Here is a 19,932-nt window from a genome sequence, read left to right as displayed (position 1 = left end):
TGTGTCCATTCTGAAGTGTTCCATTCTTGCTAGGGACCCATCTTATAGCTATGTGTCCCTGCATTAATTCACCCTTTTTGTGTTTTGTGTCAAGGGAATATGCATTTCTTAGTGGCTGATTGAACAGTGTGTGTTAGAGCAGGGGGGTCTCGCCATGAAATCATAACCACCCCAATTCCCATATTGTGATTGGAAGGTGGGGCTGGGTCCAGTTAAGGGCTGGTCTAAGAGCTTCTGAAGATGGACAACAAGCACATATTATTGTTCACTAGTGAAGAGTCTATTGGGGTATGTTGCATGGTGTTTTTTTCAGCACTGTGCGATGCACCTTCTGTTCTCATGCAAAGTCATGGGAAATCTGTTCTTTGCAAACAGTGTGCCAACTTTCCCTTCCCCTTTTTTCCCTCCACAGTCGAAAATGTTCACTGTAACCAATGCTGATACAGCGAATGATCTTATTCTCACAGCCCTGCAGCAGCTGGGGATTAATGTAAGTCCTTGAAATGAGAGTTGCTGACTATTTATTTATTTATTTATTTATTTATTTAAAAATCATATCAAATCTTTACTTCTTTATCCAAATTGAAGACAGTGACATGAAGTGTATCAGTTACTGTAAGAGCTCAGGGATTCTTGACTGCTATGGAGGCGCATATTAGCTTGCCACCCTCCCCACCTTCAGCCAGTCTAATGGTTGGTGCTGCCAAGGTGCCAGTACTCAGTACTGGCAAGTACCAGCACAAAAAAAGGTACTGCATTAGTATAGCGCCTTTCATCTGCAGATCACCAAATGAATTACAGGTATTGACAGAGCCTCATAACACCCCTCCGAGATACACACAGCATTCGAGGCAGTTATTGAATATATTTTGCAGATGAGTGAACTAAGAGGAACACAAGCTACGTGCTCCATACAACTCTTGTTGAAGACTGAAACTCGCCTTGGGAGCCAGCTCTGGCTGTATTGGCCTGATTTGTTTTCTGAGTTAGATGTGCACAATTATATTTGCAACTATGCATGAATAGCTGCAAGCCTATTTCTCACATCCCAGTACTGCTGTTTGATACCTAAACTGGGTGGTTGTCTGCATGTACTCTTTGGCATGGAGTTGCATGTATCTACATCAGAAGTTTATCCTTAATACCTTGTCCGAGGCCACGCATCAAGGGATTATCAGGATCAGGAATAGGTATCAGGAGTTCAGACTTCCCTACCCCTATTCTCTCACCACTTTGCAAAGTGGCTCTGACCCCTGTACTGGTAGCAATGGAAGTCTGTAGATGAGTGTTCACTGAGTGGGTGGTAAACTTCCCATTTCAAGAGGAACAAAAAGAGAAGCAATGTTAAGTGAAATATTATAACTCTTTAGTTGTCAGCCTTTTTAAACTGTCTTGGTTGTGTGTATATGTTGGTCCTTTTACTCCAGTCTAGACAACCTGCTTTCAACATAGGCTCAATTATGGAGAGCTAAATATGACTGAGTGCCACCTACGTGCTCCCTTGGGCCCTCAAGGGGCCCCACCACAATTTAGAGCAACTTACCAGCTGCTGTAATTTTATATCAGCTGTCGGGGCTTTCAGGGGGCTATTCTGACAGCCAGGGCTTTTCTGAGCACAGTACTCAACTGTACTTCCCAGCATGTCTCAAACCCACTTCTCACGCTAGATCAGATTCTACCATCTGAAGATTTTCCCAACTGCCTAATTAAGTTAGCTCTGGGATCCTTTTACACCACTGTAGTGCAAAGTGGTTGTAGCGTGAGTCCCGCTTTCCAACCCACAGTGCAATGTGAGAAGGTTGATGCACCATGACAATTACAAGTCCAACAATACTTTTTCCTGTCTTTTATTTTTAGCCTTGATTATGCTTGCACATCTCTGCAGAGAAATCATTGGGCCATGAAGATATTGACACTGCAAAGGAGTATTTTGATTCATATGAGGGGAGGAGTTGGTAACTGCTCCATTGTTAATTTCACATTAGTATTCCAGTGTACATGCTGGACCTGAGTGTTTGCTGTGGTTTAACATACCACTTTGAGCAGAAAAAGAATAAAAATCTATCTGGAAGATTTAGGCTCTTGGTTGCTGTGTTACTCTTCTAAGTAAAACTGCACAAATTTTCTCCATGTCTTGGTGGTTTAATGGCTCTCTTATTTCGGGTATATCACACAGCAGCAATCATCTGAGACCAGCTTAAAACAAAAACACACAAATCTCATCCAGTAATTGTTTCTGCTAGATAGGCAGCTTTTCCTTACATAACGTGACTCATAGGCACAAGCATTTGAAAGGTAGGGGGAGGATTTTCAGTGGCAATTGAGGAAATACATTTCCCATCTTGTGTGAGTTTGATGTTATTACTGCACCTGCTCTTGCTCCATTTTGTGCAGAGTACTTTCTTCTTGGGAAACCATAACTAATTCCTGTCAAGTGTCATTGGTCAGTTGGCCTAAACTGTTGAGCTGGTCAGGAAAGGGGGGCTTGGGTTTGGAAGGTTGCTTTAAATGCAGAGATCCTAGTGTTTACACTGGGACAGCCACACCTGTGTAAGCAAATGGCCTATGGGACAGCCTTTGCTATTGGGAAGGGCAGTTAGTCCCATAAAACTGAGTTCATGATCCCCTCCCCCTCATCTCCTTCCTATATATTCTACAAAGAAAAAGTAAATATTTTTTGTGCTGTTCAGTTGTATTTATTTAGTCCTGGCTTCTGGCCCTGAGGCATCAGGGATCCCTCCAGAACCTGTTTGTTTTCTTTCTTCCACCTGCTAACTCACTTTGCAGCTGTACTTCTCTGGTCCAGACAGCTGTACTTCTGCCAGTTCTAGTGAAAGTGACCATGTCTTTTTGGGGTTGATCAGGATTATTATGTATGGGCACAAGAGAAGAATACAAAGTGGCTCAAGAGCTTTGGGAACACAGGAAAGAGATTCAGATGAAATGAGACCAGAGGTAGAAGGTAAATCTATTTGGAGGAGGTTGGACTCTTCAGTGACCAAGGAATCCAAGGAGGTTACCCATTGTGTGTACTATTTAATGGTCTCTAATGTGATACATGGTCTTGCATGTTGCAACACAGCTTCTCAAAGTCTGGCGGCACGATAGAAGTTGCACATCTAATCTCCTATGTGACATCAAGTGTAGATCAATATTGATTCTTGGTGCACACAAATGCCCTAAATCCAGTTTCACACAATTATATGCTTACAAAGGGTACTATCAATTAGAAGGTGTATGTTGAGAGTGCCAGATGTTCATTCTCAGCAGTGATCCAGAATCCTGGAACTGAAAATTGGCCATATGTTCCTCACAAGAATCAATTGCTGGCAATTTCGATGAGCTGTTTGATTTAAGCTGCTGGTAATTCTATAGCACAGGCTTGCACTAAACAGAACTTCATGCCCTCCAAGTTGGGGAGGAAAGGTTGCAAAATGATTCTGCAGATGGCTGAGATGCTTGGCCGTCACTTGTATGAAAGACTGAATAGCTTCACTGTCCACCAGGAACCTACAAAGTCGCATAGTGTTTCTTCAATAATTCATTCTTGCAGGCAACAATTTTTGCTATGAACCATGTGATTTGATCACTCTGCTGAAGAATGTGCATCTTCTTTCTTGTTTCCTTACTATATATGTGATGTAGGCATGAACACATGTCTTCCTTTGGTCATTTAGCAAATCAGCTAATTCACTCTATTTGCAGTCCATTGTACAGGCTTGCAGCTCATCACTTGAAAGCCAAAGAGCTTCAGTGTGGAACAACAAGATGTGATTGGGCCCAGTTCTTCACAGTTTTGCAAACAGATGTGCGTGAATAGGTCAAGTCTTGCTGTTATTCATAATAGATGAGGCCTGCTTACAATACTTCACCTAGCTCTGATTTAGAACGTTAGATGCCAGTTTTTCTCTATGAATCATGCAGTGAGTACCTCTAGCAGATGAACTTCTTTTAGAAAGGCGAACACACCTCTTTGTGGCCTGCAATAGACCAAACTCCATCAGTGCAAAAACCTTCCATGTGATAACCCAGTATATTTCATGTTTCTTATGCTGTCTCACATCTGGGAAGAGAATGAAGCCACTATCAAAGAGAGCCTCATGATATTTGCAAATGCATTTCTTAGATTCTCATTTTGCATTCATAACTGCACCGCTACACTCACCAAGGAGGTTGAAGCAAATACTCCATGGAAAAATAAGTCCATTTTGCTTTTTATCACCAATCAGAAGGAGGAATTCATTGTTAAGGAAATGAGGCCAGGACTCAAGTCTCTGTTTCATGATGCATGGAGGCAGTGACTTACAATGATTCTTTATCCTTGATTGCCAACAGGGTACTCTAGGTGGCATAAAAGAAGATACAGGCCTGGCCATTAGGAACTTATAAGTTACTGCAGGTTCCTATCCTAAAAAAGGCTTTGCACAAGTTCCTACCAGGTCAAGCAGAGAGGCCGCTCTGTTGATGAGTCTCTTACTGCAGATAGGGATCTTTTTCATTCAAGTCCTTAGCTGGATGCTTGCACAGCCATCTCCACACAGACAGTGTGTCCAGACCTGCTGTACTAGCATTGCATTTACTCTTATGTGTGAGATCCTGATGTACAGAGGCCGCCATTTTATGTATCAAAATGGCAACTTCCTGGTACAACACTCGTGGAGCAGGTCTATATATCAATAGATAGATAGAAAATATTCAAGTGTACATAGCATTGTATCTGAGCCAAATCTGGTCCAGTGGATGTGCAACAAAGTTTGGGGTTGCAACTTATACTTTGGAGAACCTGTGCTATAGACCTATATCTTTTCCATAGGCACACCCTAAAAAGACTTCATAAGTCACTGGAATTGCATAGGTGTAAGCTAGGGTAGAATCCTGCCTTGCATGTCAACTCTTCTTCGTTCTAACCTTATTCTTTGCAGTGCAGGGCAAGGTCTCTTACATTGCCACCATTTGTTCTGCAGCCCTACCAGTTCATACAGTAGATACAAAGGGCTGAGAGTGAGCCATGTGGAGCTTAAATCTGTAGGAGGATGAGATGAAGCTGTCTATGCTTGCAAAGGGGAGGCCTAATAGATAACTGAGAGGAAACAGTCCAGTGGTTAAGGCAGTGACCTTCAGACTTCAGGTCCAGATTCAAGTCCATGCTCTGTCACAGACTTCCTGTGTGACCTTGAGTGAGCCACTTGGTCTTTGCCTCTAGTCTCGGTCTGTATGGTAAACTGTCTTCCACGTAGTATGACTAACGTGAAGAGAAAATGGCCCGTCTGTGAGCTTTGAATCTGAAAAAGGCCTCTAAGAATTAAGGACTTCAAGCAGCCATTTGTGCTGCTTGGAACTGGTCCTTAATAGCCCATATTGAACAATATAATAATGCAAATAATTTAAAAGTTTGGATGCTCTTATTTGAAATTACAAGAGTGGTCGCCCTTTGGAGAGTCCCCTTGCTCATGATCTCAAGGCACAGGCTAACACATCACCGTAAGAAACGTAACATATCCCTCTCCTAATGTTGGGTCATTTTGATTTTAAAGGGCTCTGAAAAAGACTATCAGCTATGGGTGAATTCAGGAAAAGAAGATGCTCCTTACCCACTTATTGGTGAGTTTTTGGAACGGATTTATTTTGAATCACTGTTGTTTTTAAAGCAAATTAACATGTAGAAAACAAGCAATGTGATTCCTTATTTTTAACACTTCCCTCTCAAGCACGTTTGCCTGCCTCAAGAGCAACCCTAAACTTGTTGAGTTCTTTGATTCTTTTTTTTTTTTCCCAAGGGCACTCTCTTAGCAGTTGTAAAGTACCATTTTTCCCCTGAGACTTGCTATTTTTCACTGTGGAAACCTTGATCTAGCCCCTTTAATCACACACCTTCTCTCTTTCTTGCAACCAACCTGGTTTGTCATGTGTTTGCCTGTATTGCCATAACACATTTATAGTGTTTTCTGTCTCAGCACATTTCTAAGGACCGTGTTTTGATAATGTACTTATGTCCTGTCTACTTGCTGGCTTTTCCGCTTTGCAGAAAGAACAAAATATCGGTGTTTTTTGTTTTTGTTTGTTTGTTTTTAAATAGAACTCCATGGTGATTAGCTTGAGGAGTTTAGTTCTGGTCCATCTCTCATTTAATTCAAGAACTGCTCCATTTTCCATTTTTGAGAGCCTTTCCTCCTTTGAACGTTCCATTGCTTACACCACATAATATTCTGTAGATGAACAAAGACTGGGAAAAAGAATAATTTGCAGATTTTTCCCATCCTTTTCTCACAAACCTAACTGCCGCTAAATCATAGGATTCCTTCTCAGAACAGCTTTAACTACAAATAATTTACTGATGACATGCAACAGTCATATTCATAAAATGTCTTAACATGTGCACCTTATAGACAGTGCAAACTGTTTTGCCTTTAAAACATACCAGACTGTCATTAACTGTATTGTATGTGTGTAGCAGTTCAGATGTAACTGCTGATGTGGCTTTGCCTATACTATAGGATCACAGACTATAGAGATGAAAAAAACTTTCAATTAATTAAACCTCCCCTTCTGCACATGCAGAATATAATCACTTCAGGAGATGATGTGCTGGATGATAAATTGATACTACACTTGATATTAATGCAGAGGTTTACTTGGAGGAGGGCCCAGGTTTTATCTCACATTCTGCCTGATGATGTACATCTAGCCACAAGTATTTCAACCCCTACCATCCTTAATGAAGATTGCATCCATAGATTTTAGGTTATACCTGGTCTACATACAGTTACACCAATTCAACTAATTCACTTTTACATCACACCTTCAGTTCAACTTATATGGGTCTGTAGACAAGCCCTGAGGTAGTTCTTCCAATAGAGTTTTCATATGACTAGAATATAGACACTGTATAGTCCCAATTGACCCTGGACAAAACTAGGTTCAGTTAGCTGTGTAATCAACATTTCCTTCCTATTCTAACATCCTGCTGGAACTGTAGTTGAATCCCCTTTGCCTGTACTGATTGCTTTCCCATTTAATAAGGCCAGGAATGGGAGATTACTTTCATGTTGAATCTAATGCTTTGTGTGTGTTTGGCAAATAATGGCTCCCAAAGCAGATAATGGCTACAAGAACTTGCCTTTCTTGCCAGCTCCCTGTGGAAAACCAATTGTTAGATTCTCAGCACAAGAAGTAAAGCAATTAAAAAAAAAAAAAACACTGGATTCCAAAGTTGTCCATTGTAATTTTCCGCTGGGCATTTATACAATTTAACTAACAAAATTGGCCCAATTTTCTTACAACCACTGTAACTTTGACTACAGTGGGCTCAAAGATGACTTATGCTGCAGGAAATGAGAGGAGAATGAGAATAGCTTTTTTCTGAGGTTAGCAAGGGATAAAGTTGCAAGCCAGTGTACAAAAATCTGCTTTTGTCTAGAGTAGGTTAAATTTTATCGGTCCCCAGCCAATCCAAATGAGATTATTTTGATTTCTCTTTGAACAGGACACGAATATCCCTTTGGAATTAAAATGAGCCACATTCGAGACGCTGTGTCTCAGACGCAGGGATCAAAAGACTGTGCCTATCCTCTGGACCTTCATGGGTCCTTCTTTATGGAACAGCTGCCCCGAGAGCTGCAGTGCCAATTTATACTGAAGCCAAGTCGTCTGGCTTGGTGCCAGCAACTGAATGGTAAGTTTTTCCCTTTACAGAGGTGTTATTCAGTGAAAGGGTCTTCGTGCTCTCTGTTGGCTATAGGAAGCAGTCATGTGATGGGGGTACAAGATGTGGGTCCAGATGTGCATTTCAGATGGACGAGAGATTGATTATACACTAGTGTTCTCTCTTATTTGAGATTTTTGAGCAAGGTTACATTTTTATGAAACTGCCTATCGAATGGTGTTCCAAAACCAGCAAGCTAATGGCCAAATCTTTTACAGGCCTGTTTGCTTATTTGAACTGTTTATTTGCTGATCAGAAAAATTATTTCTTCACAGGCCTTGCTTTCGTGTAGTGAAGCTGGATGGTTTTGTGTTTAAGGCACTGGAGAGGGACTCGGAAAATTTGGATTAAATTTTTGTCTGTGTCCCAGACTTCCTGCATCACCTCAGACAAGTCCCTTAGTCCTTAATGCAGCAAGGTGTTAACTTTAACAACCTACTTCAATGGAATGACTCACATTCTTTTTAAATTCACTTATGGTTATTTTATATATACACACAGAAGAAATTAGCACACACTACATATCATCATCAATAGCTGTGGGCTCAGCCCCCAGTGGTGTCTGATGCCTCTCTCACTATTTCCTTCCATCTTTCCCTATCCAGTGCAGAGTGGCTTAGTTTCTGTAGACTAGCTCCACACCAATCTACTATATCATCTATCCATTCTCTGTGAGGTCTGCCTCTCCTATTCGAACCGTCCATTATGTCGAATACCAGGGTCTTGATTTTTCGTTCGTCGTTCATTCTGCAAATATGTCCAAATAGTTGTAGCTTCCATTTTATAACCTTCTGCAGCAGGTTCTCTTTCGGCTGTATCTTCCTGTATAATTCCTCATTGGTGACCTTCTGCATCCATCCTGTTCTCAGAATCTTCCTATAACAACTCCTTTCGAACGCCAACATTCTTCTTTTCGAATCTTTTGTTATCCCCCATGTCACGCATCCGTACAACATGCTGCTGAATACACACGTTTTCAAAACGTCCAGCTTCGTTCTTAAGCTAATGGCTTTGCTTTTCCAGATCTTATCCATCACCTTCAAACTCACTCTTGCTTTCGCTATTCTAGTTGCCGTTTCCTTCTTACAGTCTAGATCATATGTTATGTTGCTCCCCAAATATATGAACTTCTCTACATTTCCTTCTCATAGTACAGAAACATCTCAATGTAACCGTATGATGCTTAACCTTTGCTGTAGTTGAAACGTAATTATTTCTGTAATATGAACAGTTAAACTGTAAAGCAGCTATTTGCTTTACACAATTTACAAACAATATGTTTATAAAAATCCAACTAATCAAAGAAAATTGGGAAATCAGGATAAAGGAGAGACCAAGTTTGGAGGAGGAAGATAGAGATGGCGGGGGGAGGAAGTAGGCTGAGTACGTGGAGAGAGCAAGGGGGCACCCATGCATTCCTAGAATGCAATTGTGTATACTGTGATCAGCCTGACTTGTCTCAAAAAGAGTCCAACTCATTAAAATTTTCTGTTAAATCAAAAAAGCAGTCAAGTAGCACTTCAAAGACTAACAAAATAATTTATTAGGTGAGCTTTTGTGGGACAGACCCATTTCTTCAGACCACAGCCATACCAGAACAGACTCGATATTTATTAATATTACTTGCTCACCTTGATAATTTTTTTCTGATTTGTCTACCTTGATTACTGTTTTTGGTTCTCTGTACCTTAAATATTGAGTCTGTTCTGGTATGGCTGTGGTCTGAAGAAATGGGTCTGTCCCACAAAAGCTCACCTAATAAATTATTTTGTTAGTCTTTGAAGTGCTACTTGACTGCTTTTTTGTTTTGATAGTATATAGACTAGCACGGCTTTCTCTCTGTTTCTAAAATTTCCTGGGATGTCAATTGATTCTAGTGGGGTATTAGTTTGGAGATTAAAAAATGAAAAACTTGTATTAGATCCATATATGGTAAGTAGGGTGTAACTAGAGAGTCCTAGATCTTAGCCTTCTCCTGCAAAAATGTACCTTCTTCAGCTTTTATTTATATCTAGAATTTGTAAATTGGTTCACAAGACTCATTGTTGCTATAGCTTTCCTTGTAAAGGAGAAATTGTTAAACATCCCTTCTCCTATCCAACCCCTCTGAAATTTCTTTGCCTCAGTCATTAAGGTAGGTTTCCTCTTGAAAGAGACACTGCTTTCAGGGTTTTAAGATGGGTGAGAATTCTTTCCTTTTTATTGTGTGATTAACCCCATTTATACTCCTGGAAATGCAATTTATAGTATTAGCCATAAGCATTGTTTAGATGAAATATCTCAGGCTCCTGAATAGTGTCATTGCTTGGGTGACTGTTACATCCAGATCTAGGAATGGTATTTCTGAGTTTCCTTTTGCTGCCTGGGAACATGAGGGGCTGGGGGAAAGGCCGCATGCATGCATGCACACCCCTACCTCTTGGAGGTGTTTAGGCAACCAGGAAAGGTAAAAGAAAGGTATAATTTGGGAAACAAATAAGAAAAATTAAGGAAAAAAAAAAGAAATGAAGTTGTCCAAAACTGACCAGCCATCACTTAAAAAGAAGCAGTCTTATCCAGATAGAAATAGGACCTAAATCCAGAAGGTTTACAAGGGGGTGACCTTATCACTCACTTCCTCCACCTCTCCAAAACACCAATTTTGGGTATAGCTGTTTTTCCTCTAACTTTACAAAGCAGAAATACTCTCATATCAAAGAAGAGAATGGTTTCTGCTCTATTCACAACAACAACAACAACAACAACAAAAGGGGAATATTAGTATCTAAGTGTGAAGAACAAGTCTACAGTAGATATATAAGAAAGGTATACAAATTGTTTAACTTTATTCTAACTTAATTAACTCATTAGCAGATAAATGTTCATTGGCAGTACAGGTGTGTCTAAAATTTATACTCTAGAGTCTTGTCAACACTCACCTGTCATGAGAACGTCATTGCCCTACAACTATGTCAGTAATATAAATCAGCTTAACATTTATTTCAACTCCTTTAACAAAAATAAAAACTAAAGAAAAGCACTTGAACTAATATTATTGGAAAAGACAACTGACACACTCATGCTAACACAGTCTCCATGATTTGGTGAATCATAACCAGCAATAATAATTATTCTTGGATAGAATTTTAAGAGATCAGACTTTTTTCCACCTTGGGAAACTGAAAAGATTGATCATTAAACTGAAATCTTCAGTCCATTGTTTAGATCTGGTGTCTCTTATAAGTGTACATTCAGGGCAAATGGACTGATTGTTTCCAGATTTATTACAAAACCAAATGTAGGCATGAATGACGTATGGAACCAAGTAAAATCATCAGGCAGCAAGAAGATTATTTTTCTAAAAGGGAGGAGAGTTTCGTAAGGAGTTAGAAACAGTACCAGGAGGGAGAATGCCTCAGATGGAAAACATCATCATGCTGCTTTTTTGAGCCTTTGACAATCCATAGGTCCGTGACGTGCTTTGCCTGGAGTCAGGATCTCAAGGTGGATGTGCTCCATGTGCACTAGAATGATGAACATTTTATCCTCCTCTATAACTTTGAAAAGCCGCGTCTACACGTGCACGCTACTTCGAAGTAGCGGCGCCAACTTCAAAATAGCGCCCGTCATGGCTACACGTGTTGGGCGCTATTTCGAAGTTAACTTTGACATTAGGTGGCGAGACATCGAAGTCGCTAACCCCATGAGGGGATGGGAATAGCGCCCTACTTCGACGTTCAACGTCGAAGTAGGGAACGTGAAGACGATCCGCGTTCCGCAACATCGAAATAGCGGGGTCCTCTATGGCAGCCATCAGCTGAGGGGTTGAGAGACGCTCTCTCTCCAGCCCCTGTGGGGCTCTATGTTCGCTGTGTGCAGCAGCCCTTAGCCCAGGGCTTCTGGCTGCTGCTGCTGCAGCTGGGGATCCATGCTGCATGCACAGGGTCTGCAACTAGTTGTTGGCTCTGTGGATCTTGTGCTGTTTAGTGCAAGTGTGTCTGGGAGGGGCCCTTTAAGGGAGCGTCTTGCTGTTGAGTCCGCCCTGTGACCCTGTCTGCAGCTGTGCCTGGCACCCTTATTTCGATGTGTGCTACTTTGGCATGTAGACGTTCCCTCGCAGCGCCTATTTCGATGTGGTGCTGCCCAACGTCGACGTTGAACATCGAAGGCACCAGCCCTGGAGGACGTGTAGACGCTATTCATCGAAATAGCTTATTTCGATGTAGCGTGCACGTGTAGACATAGCCAAAGTAGCAGGGAAGGAAATAAGGGATTGGGTTTGGACTGCTTCAGCTAGGGCTCTTGATCTATTGAATTAGCCCTTTTTCCACCACTTTGGTGTAATTTGGGAAAAGCATCAGCCTGTGTCCTTTCCATGTTAGATTTTTTTCAGTTCATGGGCTGTTTTAGAAATGAGTTTAGCATTGCATTTTTAAAGTCTTACAATTATGGGCCAGAGCTTTGTATTTGGAGGATGTGTGGTGAGAGGGAGGGGTGAGCTCTCTTAATGTCTAAAGTTTGATTCAGGACAGAGACAAAAATGGTGGCAGCGTGGTGGATAAAAATTCCACTGGCCTTCCTTTTTCCAGCTCCTCTGAGAAACCTTTGAGTCTCAGATTCTTCCCTCAAGACCCACTGGCCTTTTGTGATGCTTTAATGTTCTTTCTGATGCTCTGCACTTACGTTCCCACTGCTCACTCTGTGTCTTCTTGTGAGAAGATTGTGTCCTCGGCATTCCCTAGTCCCAATGCCAAACTTGAAGCACACTGGTAATATTTTTGATATCTTATAATATATTTTTCTCAAGATAGTATGTGCACTTGAAAATTGTTGTAGACTGTCCATAATTTCATATGTTTTCAAAGAGGGAGGCTCTCCCTTGACTGCACAGCAGCTTCTGCTTTTAAGAAGCTTGTAAAAAGTCTGGGGGTAGAGCAGCGTCCAGAATGGCATTAAACTGAAAGAAAGGAGTTGTAAAATAATATCTGATGAAAATTAGATGAGGAAAAAAGTGGTGGCTGTGGATTTAGGGAGGTGAGGATGGAAGCTATGCATCCACTATCTTTCTAGTGGCTCCCAGACGTGGACTACTCACATTTTTAATAGTCACAGAGAGGTAGCTCTGTAAGTCAGTATCTTTAGAAGACAAGAAGCAGTCTTAATGTTAGGCATTTACTTAACTACACCTCTTCTTCCATTAATGGGGATCATAATATTGTTTCTGCCTTTTGTCTATCTTGTCTTTGGAGGTTCCAGTCCTGCTTAGTCTTGCACACACGCTTAATTTTGTACGTAGACACCTCAGTGAGACAGGCTACTCACTGTGCATAAAGTTAAGCACATGAGTAAATTTTTAAAGGGTTAGGGTCTTTGACTGTAGGTTTGTTGAGGCAGGGACTCTCTTACTAAGTTTTTTTTTTTGTTTTATTTTGGTTTTGGTTTTTTATTTTATTTTGTTTTTTGTTTTTTAAACTGCAGTTAGCATACTGGGACCATGATCTCAGTTGTCACCTCTTTGTGCTATTGTAGTATTGTGAATACTACAAAGTCTTTATATAGGTAGGATTTTTTTACATGCCTCACCAAGTAGTTTTTTCTGGTTAGCATTGCTCACAATGTATGCCTAGACACCATTTTAATATAACAAGAAATTAAATATATAGAGGTTTGGTATTTCTAGGCATTACACATTACACAGGAAATTAATTGCATTTTATATATAGCAAAATAATTTCCTCCCTACCCACCAGAGTTGTGCAGTATACATTACTTCATGGCATATTTTAGGAATGAGGCAATTAGTAAACAGGTGTGATTAGGTTTATAGTCCCAGCTTGGCGACTGGCAAGAGAAAATAGAAATGCAAATCAACTCTTTCAAGTTCTGATGCAAAACCATTATCAATAGTTCTTTGCAAACTACTAGAGAGAAAGCAAGGCTGACTGTGGATCTGAGCCCTGGGGCAGCATGTGGACGGTGCTCTAACTTTGTGCAAAGTGACAGTAAGAGAGGCTATTTATTTTTCCACTCTCCGCCTCAGCTGATAAAAGCAATTTAAAATGATGTGTAGTAAAGTCTGCAAACCTGATTAGCTTATATACCTCACAGTCAACACTCCTTTCCTTTCTTGGCTACCACTCATAGATCAGTTTGGGAAAATTGGATAAGGGCAGCAGCAGGGAGCTCAGTAGCTGACCTGAGGCTGATCTTCAAATCAGCAGGCCAAAGGCCAGGGGTTGTTACATAACCACTGGGAAGAACTCTGTCTACATACCAGAAGAATTCCCAAGAAATGGAAAAACGTGTCTGTGCTATGTGGAAGATGACAGGTCTCATTGCTCACCATGCTGAACCTCACAATTGTAGGATTAATCTGAATTGATTGTTTTCCCTGAAATAGGATACAACAGTTGACTTGGAGGCTTAGTTTGTACAATGTCCACTAAAATGTCCATCTGACTTTGTATCCCGTTAGGGGTACAGTTGGCTCTAAATATGGTTGTTGTCCACACACAACATGGTTTACATACAGTTCGCAAGCAACAGGAGGAAAAGTGTTTTAATTGGGCATCAAAGTAGGCCCCTGGCAACCATGAAACACTTTCACATTTAATGTATGATATCCCCTACTAGCACCTTTCTGCACAAGTTGACCAGTCCTCCTCCTCCTCCTCCCCCATCACTATGCCATAGGACAGATTTGAGTTCTTTGAGCTGTGTGATTGTGGTGCCACATTGGACATTCCACTACTGAGACAGCATGGGAGGATTGCCTGGATTTTCTCATAACACATAGGTACATGGACAGCCTGGTAGGTGGTGAAATGTGAACACAGTGAACAAACTAACGTTGAAAAGGTGGCTGTATGGTCAGAATTCAGCTTGGCTCATTGTAACTGAATCAAATAGCTGTGCCACAGCCTGGTTACGAAAACACAGCTGGAAGTTCAGCATGCGAAGGACCCACATGTGCATGTTGCCCTTTTAGGGGCCTCACAGCACATAACATTGCTAGCTAAATTGATTGCAATGTATATATGATTAAGAAATGCTGACAAGCTCTTGCCTGTCAAATAAATGTCATAAAAATATTTGCTTAACCTTTAACTTGAAACGTGTGAACAGTATGAATTGTCTGGCATCCAAACTTTTATGTAATCACCTGTTAGAGAGGAGACCAGAGTACAGTAGATTGGTCTCATCACAAAAGTAGTCTCTCAAACTGGAAGGATTCAGTAGTTAAAATTTTGGTCTGAAAAGGTCCTAGATGATTCCGTAAGTGACATATTTGTATTTAATATTTAAACTGTTTCTTAGCAGTTCACGAACTGGGGAAAATCCTCAGTCACTCTGAGAGGCACCATGTTGATTCGAATAGTGTACATGACTAGCACTCTCTCTGCTTCTAATCTAAAACGTGAGCAATACCGATCTTCAGACATGTCGGAACCACGAATGCTTACTTAGTCCAGTTCACTAATGTCAAACTTACTTGCACCCAGAGGGCTGTAATGTGTTCCCCAGATTGGCCCAGAATAACTCAGTGGTATCAGATTGAGCTCAGAGCACCGATCACCACAGTAGTGTAGAAGTAGCCTCTGTTTGTGGAGGATGCCGTTTTGAGAACAATCTACCAGCCATCAGTTTAGTAAGTGTAGTGAAGACCTGCCAAATCGACTGCAGATTGCTCTCCAGTGGACCCTCTCACTCCACTCTGGATAAGAATGGTGAGGGAATTTGGTGGGAAAATTTCTCCTATCGACTCCTGCAGTAACTCAACTTAAGGTATGTTGACCCCAGCTACATTATTCATGTAACTGGAGTTGCATAACTTAAGTCAACTTTATGCTGTAGTATAGATGTAGCCGGTGTGACCTCACATGCATTGAACATGCAGCTGCACGGAGGATGCCATTTTATAGAGTAAAAGAGCGTTCTCTTTGCAGTATGACCTCTCATGCTCTTTACTTATGCGGCCACATGGGTGGGAGATGAATACCTGAACTTAAAATATCCATATTGATCCGCTGCCCAGAGGAGGAGACACTATGGCTACATCTACACTAGAAGCATCTGTCGACAGTAACACAACTCTGTTGACAGAGTACATCGACACACAAAAGCAGATCGACAGCATTCCGTTCTGCAAACGGGATTGCCCAGTGAACCAGAAGCCCTCTCTGTCACCTGAAGTGTCTACACTGCACTTCGGTCAACAGAAGCGTTATTCCTCAAATTCTGGGGGGATAACACTGTCAAGACAAACGCAGAGAATCTGTCGACAGAATGCTTTATTTGTGTGGGCTCCTTCTGTCTCTAGTGTAGACACCGCCTATGAGTACAATACAGCTCTCAAAATATCCTTTGTTGTTAAGCCAGAATTTCTATAGCATGACATAAATAAACAGCAGGAAATCCCTGCTCTGTTGAAGAATGCCTCAGTGTCCTTCATTTTATGATGTAAAGAAGAGTTTCCATCAGTAGTGCAGTGTGGAGTTGTCAGTTACCTTTATGAATAACCTAGATAGTGGTGCATTGCCAGGGTGTGGTGGTGGCATGATGACGTGCCATCTGGAAGCCATGGATTAAAGATCAGGCACTGGCTCTTGAGCATTGACCAGCAAATGTTTGGGCAAGTACAAAAGAGTTAGGCCATGTCTACACATGCCCCTCCCTTTTGGAAGGGGCATGTAAATGGCACAGTTTGGAACTGGTTAATGAGGCACTGATATGAATATTCAGTGCCTCATTAGCATAGCAGCAGCCAGTCACACTTCAAAAGTGCTGCTTTTGAAACACAAACTGGCCATGTAGATGTGGGTGCTTCAAAATAAACCCCAGACTTGGAAATTCCCTTATTCCCCAAACGAATTGGGAATAAGGGAATTTCAAAGTCTGGGGTTTATTTTGAAGTACCCATATGTACATGGCCGGCTTGTATTTCAAAAGCAGCACTTTTGAAGTGTGACTGGCTGCCATTATGCTAATGAGACACTGAATATTCATATCAGTGCCTCATTAACCAGTTGCCATCTGTGTCATTTCCAGGCCCCTTCCAAAAGGGAGGGGCATGTGTAGACATGGCCTTAGAGAGGGAAGTGGTTTTTTCTGTTGGCTTTTCATACCCCCCTTGCCCCTTCTGCTTACTCATTGATGTTAGTGGTACAAAGGCTGCTCCAGCCCATTGCCAGTGGGAACTGGAATGCCAATGTACGGCAACCAGCAGGAGAAGAATTTCTTCTTTTAAAAAAAAGAGGCTCTGCGGGTTTTGTGCATGCGTACAGGAACACTCTAGATGCATGTGAACTCAGTGGACTGATTTTTCTTAATCCCACATTTTAAAGCGTTCTGGTAGCAGTCTAGCAATGTAGAGCAGACCTATGTGATCCTTTTTGAGTGCTTGGATGATAAGGCATGTCTTCAACATGTACATGTACCAGAATGCACACTAATGGAATAGGCTGAGCCAGACTGAAGAGTTGGTTGTGTTTGTGAAACTCTTCTGTCTGAAACCATAGCAACCACTACAAAACAAATATTGGAAGCAGAACAGAAGCACATTTCGTCTAACAAACACCTCACTTCTCCCTCAGAACCAAGCCAAAAGCCATTTAAAAGGAAAAGATCAATCATAAACTGGGCCTTTTGGCGTGGTCCAGGCACTCAGCTGGACAATATACCACTGTCTCCAACATCTCCTGTTCCAGGGAAGCTCTTTGGTCTGTCACTGCCAGCCATCTGTGAGAATGACAATCTGCCCAAGCCTGTCTTGGTAAGTCACAAATTCTGGGCTGTCTATTACACTGATGGGATCTCTTTGCATAATAAATGAGACGGTTGGGGGTTGGAGAGCCAGGACATTGTAATGATCCTCAGCAGAGAAACTGGTGGGGAAATATTCTCTCTGATTTGGAGCCAGAAATTTGGCAGCCAATGCAAATTGCAGAAAAAGTTTGCAAAACGTGGTCAGACCCAGTTAATACAAATTAGTTTGCAAATTGTATGTAATCAGGCTGAAATTTTTTAAAAAGAATCTATTGTTTGTGTACAGGCCTGATTCTGCAACCTTTCCTTACTCATGTCATTGGCCCTGTTGAATACACTTCAGTAGGCATAGGCACTACTCAACAGAAGTGTTGCAGAATCAGGTGCCTACCTCTAAGGGCCAGGTCTTCAACTGGTGTAAATCAGAAGAAATCCTGTGACATCAGTGGAAATGCATCAGTTTATACCAGTGAAGGATTTGGCTCTTCTGCGTACCCTTGGTATGTGCTCCCTACGTCATCCATGGATGTTCATACTAGGACTCTTCAGGAGATTCTGGAGCACATTTTTTGTTTTCTATCTGCAGTCCCTATGAATTTTGATAATTTCAGGGATCCAGTTTAATCCTCTAGAGATGAACTCCACTTTACCTTAGGAATCTCTTGTAGAACTATTGTGTCCTTCAAGCCCAGTGCAGCCAGTTTAAATAGTTTATGTCCCAGACCACAAAGTGACTTTCTTAAAATTCATGCAGTATCCTTGGAGACTGAAACACAGTATTTATGATGCTATGTGGAGAAGACAAATCTGAAGGTTTATAGCTTTATAACATCCATTCTAAACTGAAAATGTGGTAAATTTTTTATTGTATGAAAAGCATGTCAAACCATTCATTTCATTTGTTTAACTCATCATCCTAAAACGGTGGCCAGTTTTGTTGGTCAAACCTTCATTCTCAAATTGAGATCTTGCATTGCAGGATTTAGCTCATTTTTAACAGATGAGCTTTAAATCTTTGCAAAGAAAAAAGGAAGTACTGATATGAATGTTGTTGATGTGAACAGTGCCTCTTTTTTTTTTTTAAAAGGTACTTGCAAGTAGACAGACAATTGGCTCCCAACTTCTGAAAGAAAAAGAAATGTTAAAGAAGCTGACTTTTGAAATCATTTCCATTTGTCATATTGGTAAAGCTGAGCGCAGGAAGACCAACCCAGCAGCCCAGACTGCGAAATTTGCCCTGAGCTACTTTTCATCCATTACAGTTACAATAACTCAATTTAATGATAATACATTCTCCAGCAGCCACTATTCCCCTGCCATTGGCTCAGAGATCCTGCTGAAAACAAATACTTAGTTGTTTTGTGGCCAGCTTATTTTCCTTGTTTTAAATAATTTGGTCTTCAGACAAACATCTCTGTGTGTATATCTACTATACATTTAGAGAGTTTGTCTGTCTGATCAAGAACTCCTTCTAAATGATAAGAGTTAGGATCACCAAATATGGTATACAGCTCCTTCTTATCATAAATCAGCATAAGGGTTTGGTTGTGCCGGGAGAACAGGATGTGCCTGGAATAGGATTTCTTTTCATAAAACCAAACAGAAGAGAGACAGAATCACCAGTCAAGTACAGTCTTCAAAACTGATATAACCGGGCAAATGTTGAAAGTAACTAAACCAAAATTAGCTGGAGAAATAGGATGAACCAGAAATATGATTGCTTCTCTAAACCTTATAGAAAAAAATAAAACAGAGCAATTTGGAGTAGTGGTCTGTTTTGACTCAGTTAAATCAATGTGTAAGGTTTGAAAACAAGTAGAAAATGTTACTGGAAAGCAAACTGACAATAGCCCTTTTTTGTTAAAAACATAACAAATGATAAGAGGTTATAGGGAGGAAGAAAATAAAACACTTGAGAGAATTCTCACTTTAAATTTACTAAAAAATTAAACTGACAAATTTTAATAATCCCTCTTTTAATAAATCTGAAATAAAAACTAACTTCATGAAAATACCACAATCAGTTAAATAAAGCTTGTACATTTTCCTTTTATTTAAAAAAAAAAAAAAATCCCTGAGTTAAGGACCCAAGCAATGTCATGTAAATTTGCTAATATATAATTTATAGATAAGTTACTATTTTTGAAAATTTCTAAATCCTATGGAGTAAAGTACTGATGACAAAGTGTGAGGATAGCAGACTCTGACCCTTACTTAGAATTGAGAAGCGCAGATTGATATGAAATGAGAAGTACTTACTAGTAATTAATCATGTTACACTGTTCAGGCTGCAGACTGATCATCAGCTGGGCCAGAAACCTTAGCATGTAACTCTAGCACTGTGGAACAGGTGAACAGAGAAGGTTTGACACCTCCCTTTGAAGTATCTAACCTCCATATGAAGCCGCTAACAGGATACAGTAAAAATGCTATTATCCATCATTGTCAAACAAGGATGCGTCCTTGCTCCATCATTGTTTGGGATG

The 19,932-nt window shown here is 40.8% G+C and overlaps 1 protein-coding gene across 1 annotated transcript in view; it reads left to right on the top strand.

Moving 5' to 3' along the window:
* The window catches only part of ARHGAP20 (Rho GTPase activating protein 20), a 109,863-nt gene that overhangs the window by 78,090 nt on the left and 11,841 nt on the right, over window positions 1–19,932 (top strand). Inside the window, exons 7-10 of the mRNA XM_074982017.1 lie at window positions 413–490; window positions 5,535–5,601; window positions 7,484–7,672; window positions 17,275–17,453. Of these exons, the coding sequence (XP_074838118.1) occupies window positions 413–490; window positions 5,535–5,601; window positions 7,484–7,672; window positions 17,275–17,453 (513 nt within the window). The remainder of the gene's footprint in view (window positions 1–412; window positions 491–5,534; window positions 5,602–7,483; window positions 7,673–17,274; window positions 17,454–19,932) is intronic.

This window comes from Carettochelys insculpta, chromosome 1 (assembly GCF_033958435.1).
Source record: "Carettochelys insculpta isolate YL-2023 chromosome 1, ASM3395843v1, whole genome shotgun sequence".
Lineage (NCBI taxonomy): Eukaryota > Metazoa > Chordata > Testudines > Carettochelyidae > Carettochelys > Carettochelys insculpta.
The sequence above is the reverse complement of the archived record's forward strand: the minus strand, read 5'-3'. Positions and strand labels throughout refer to the sequence as shown.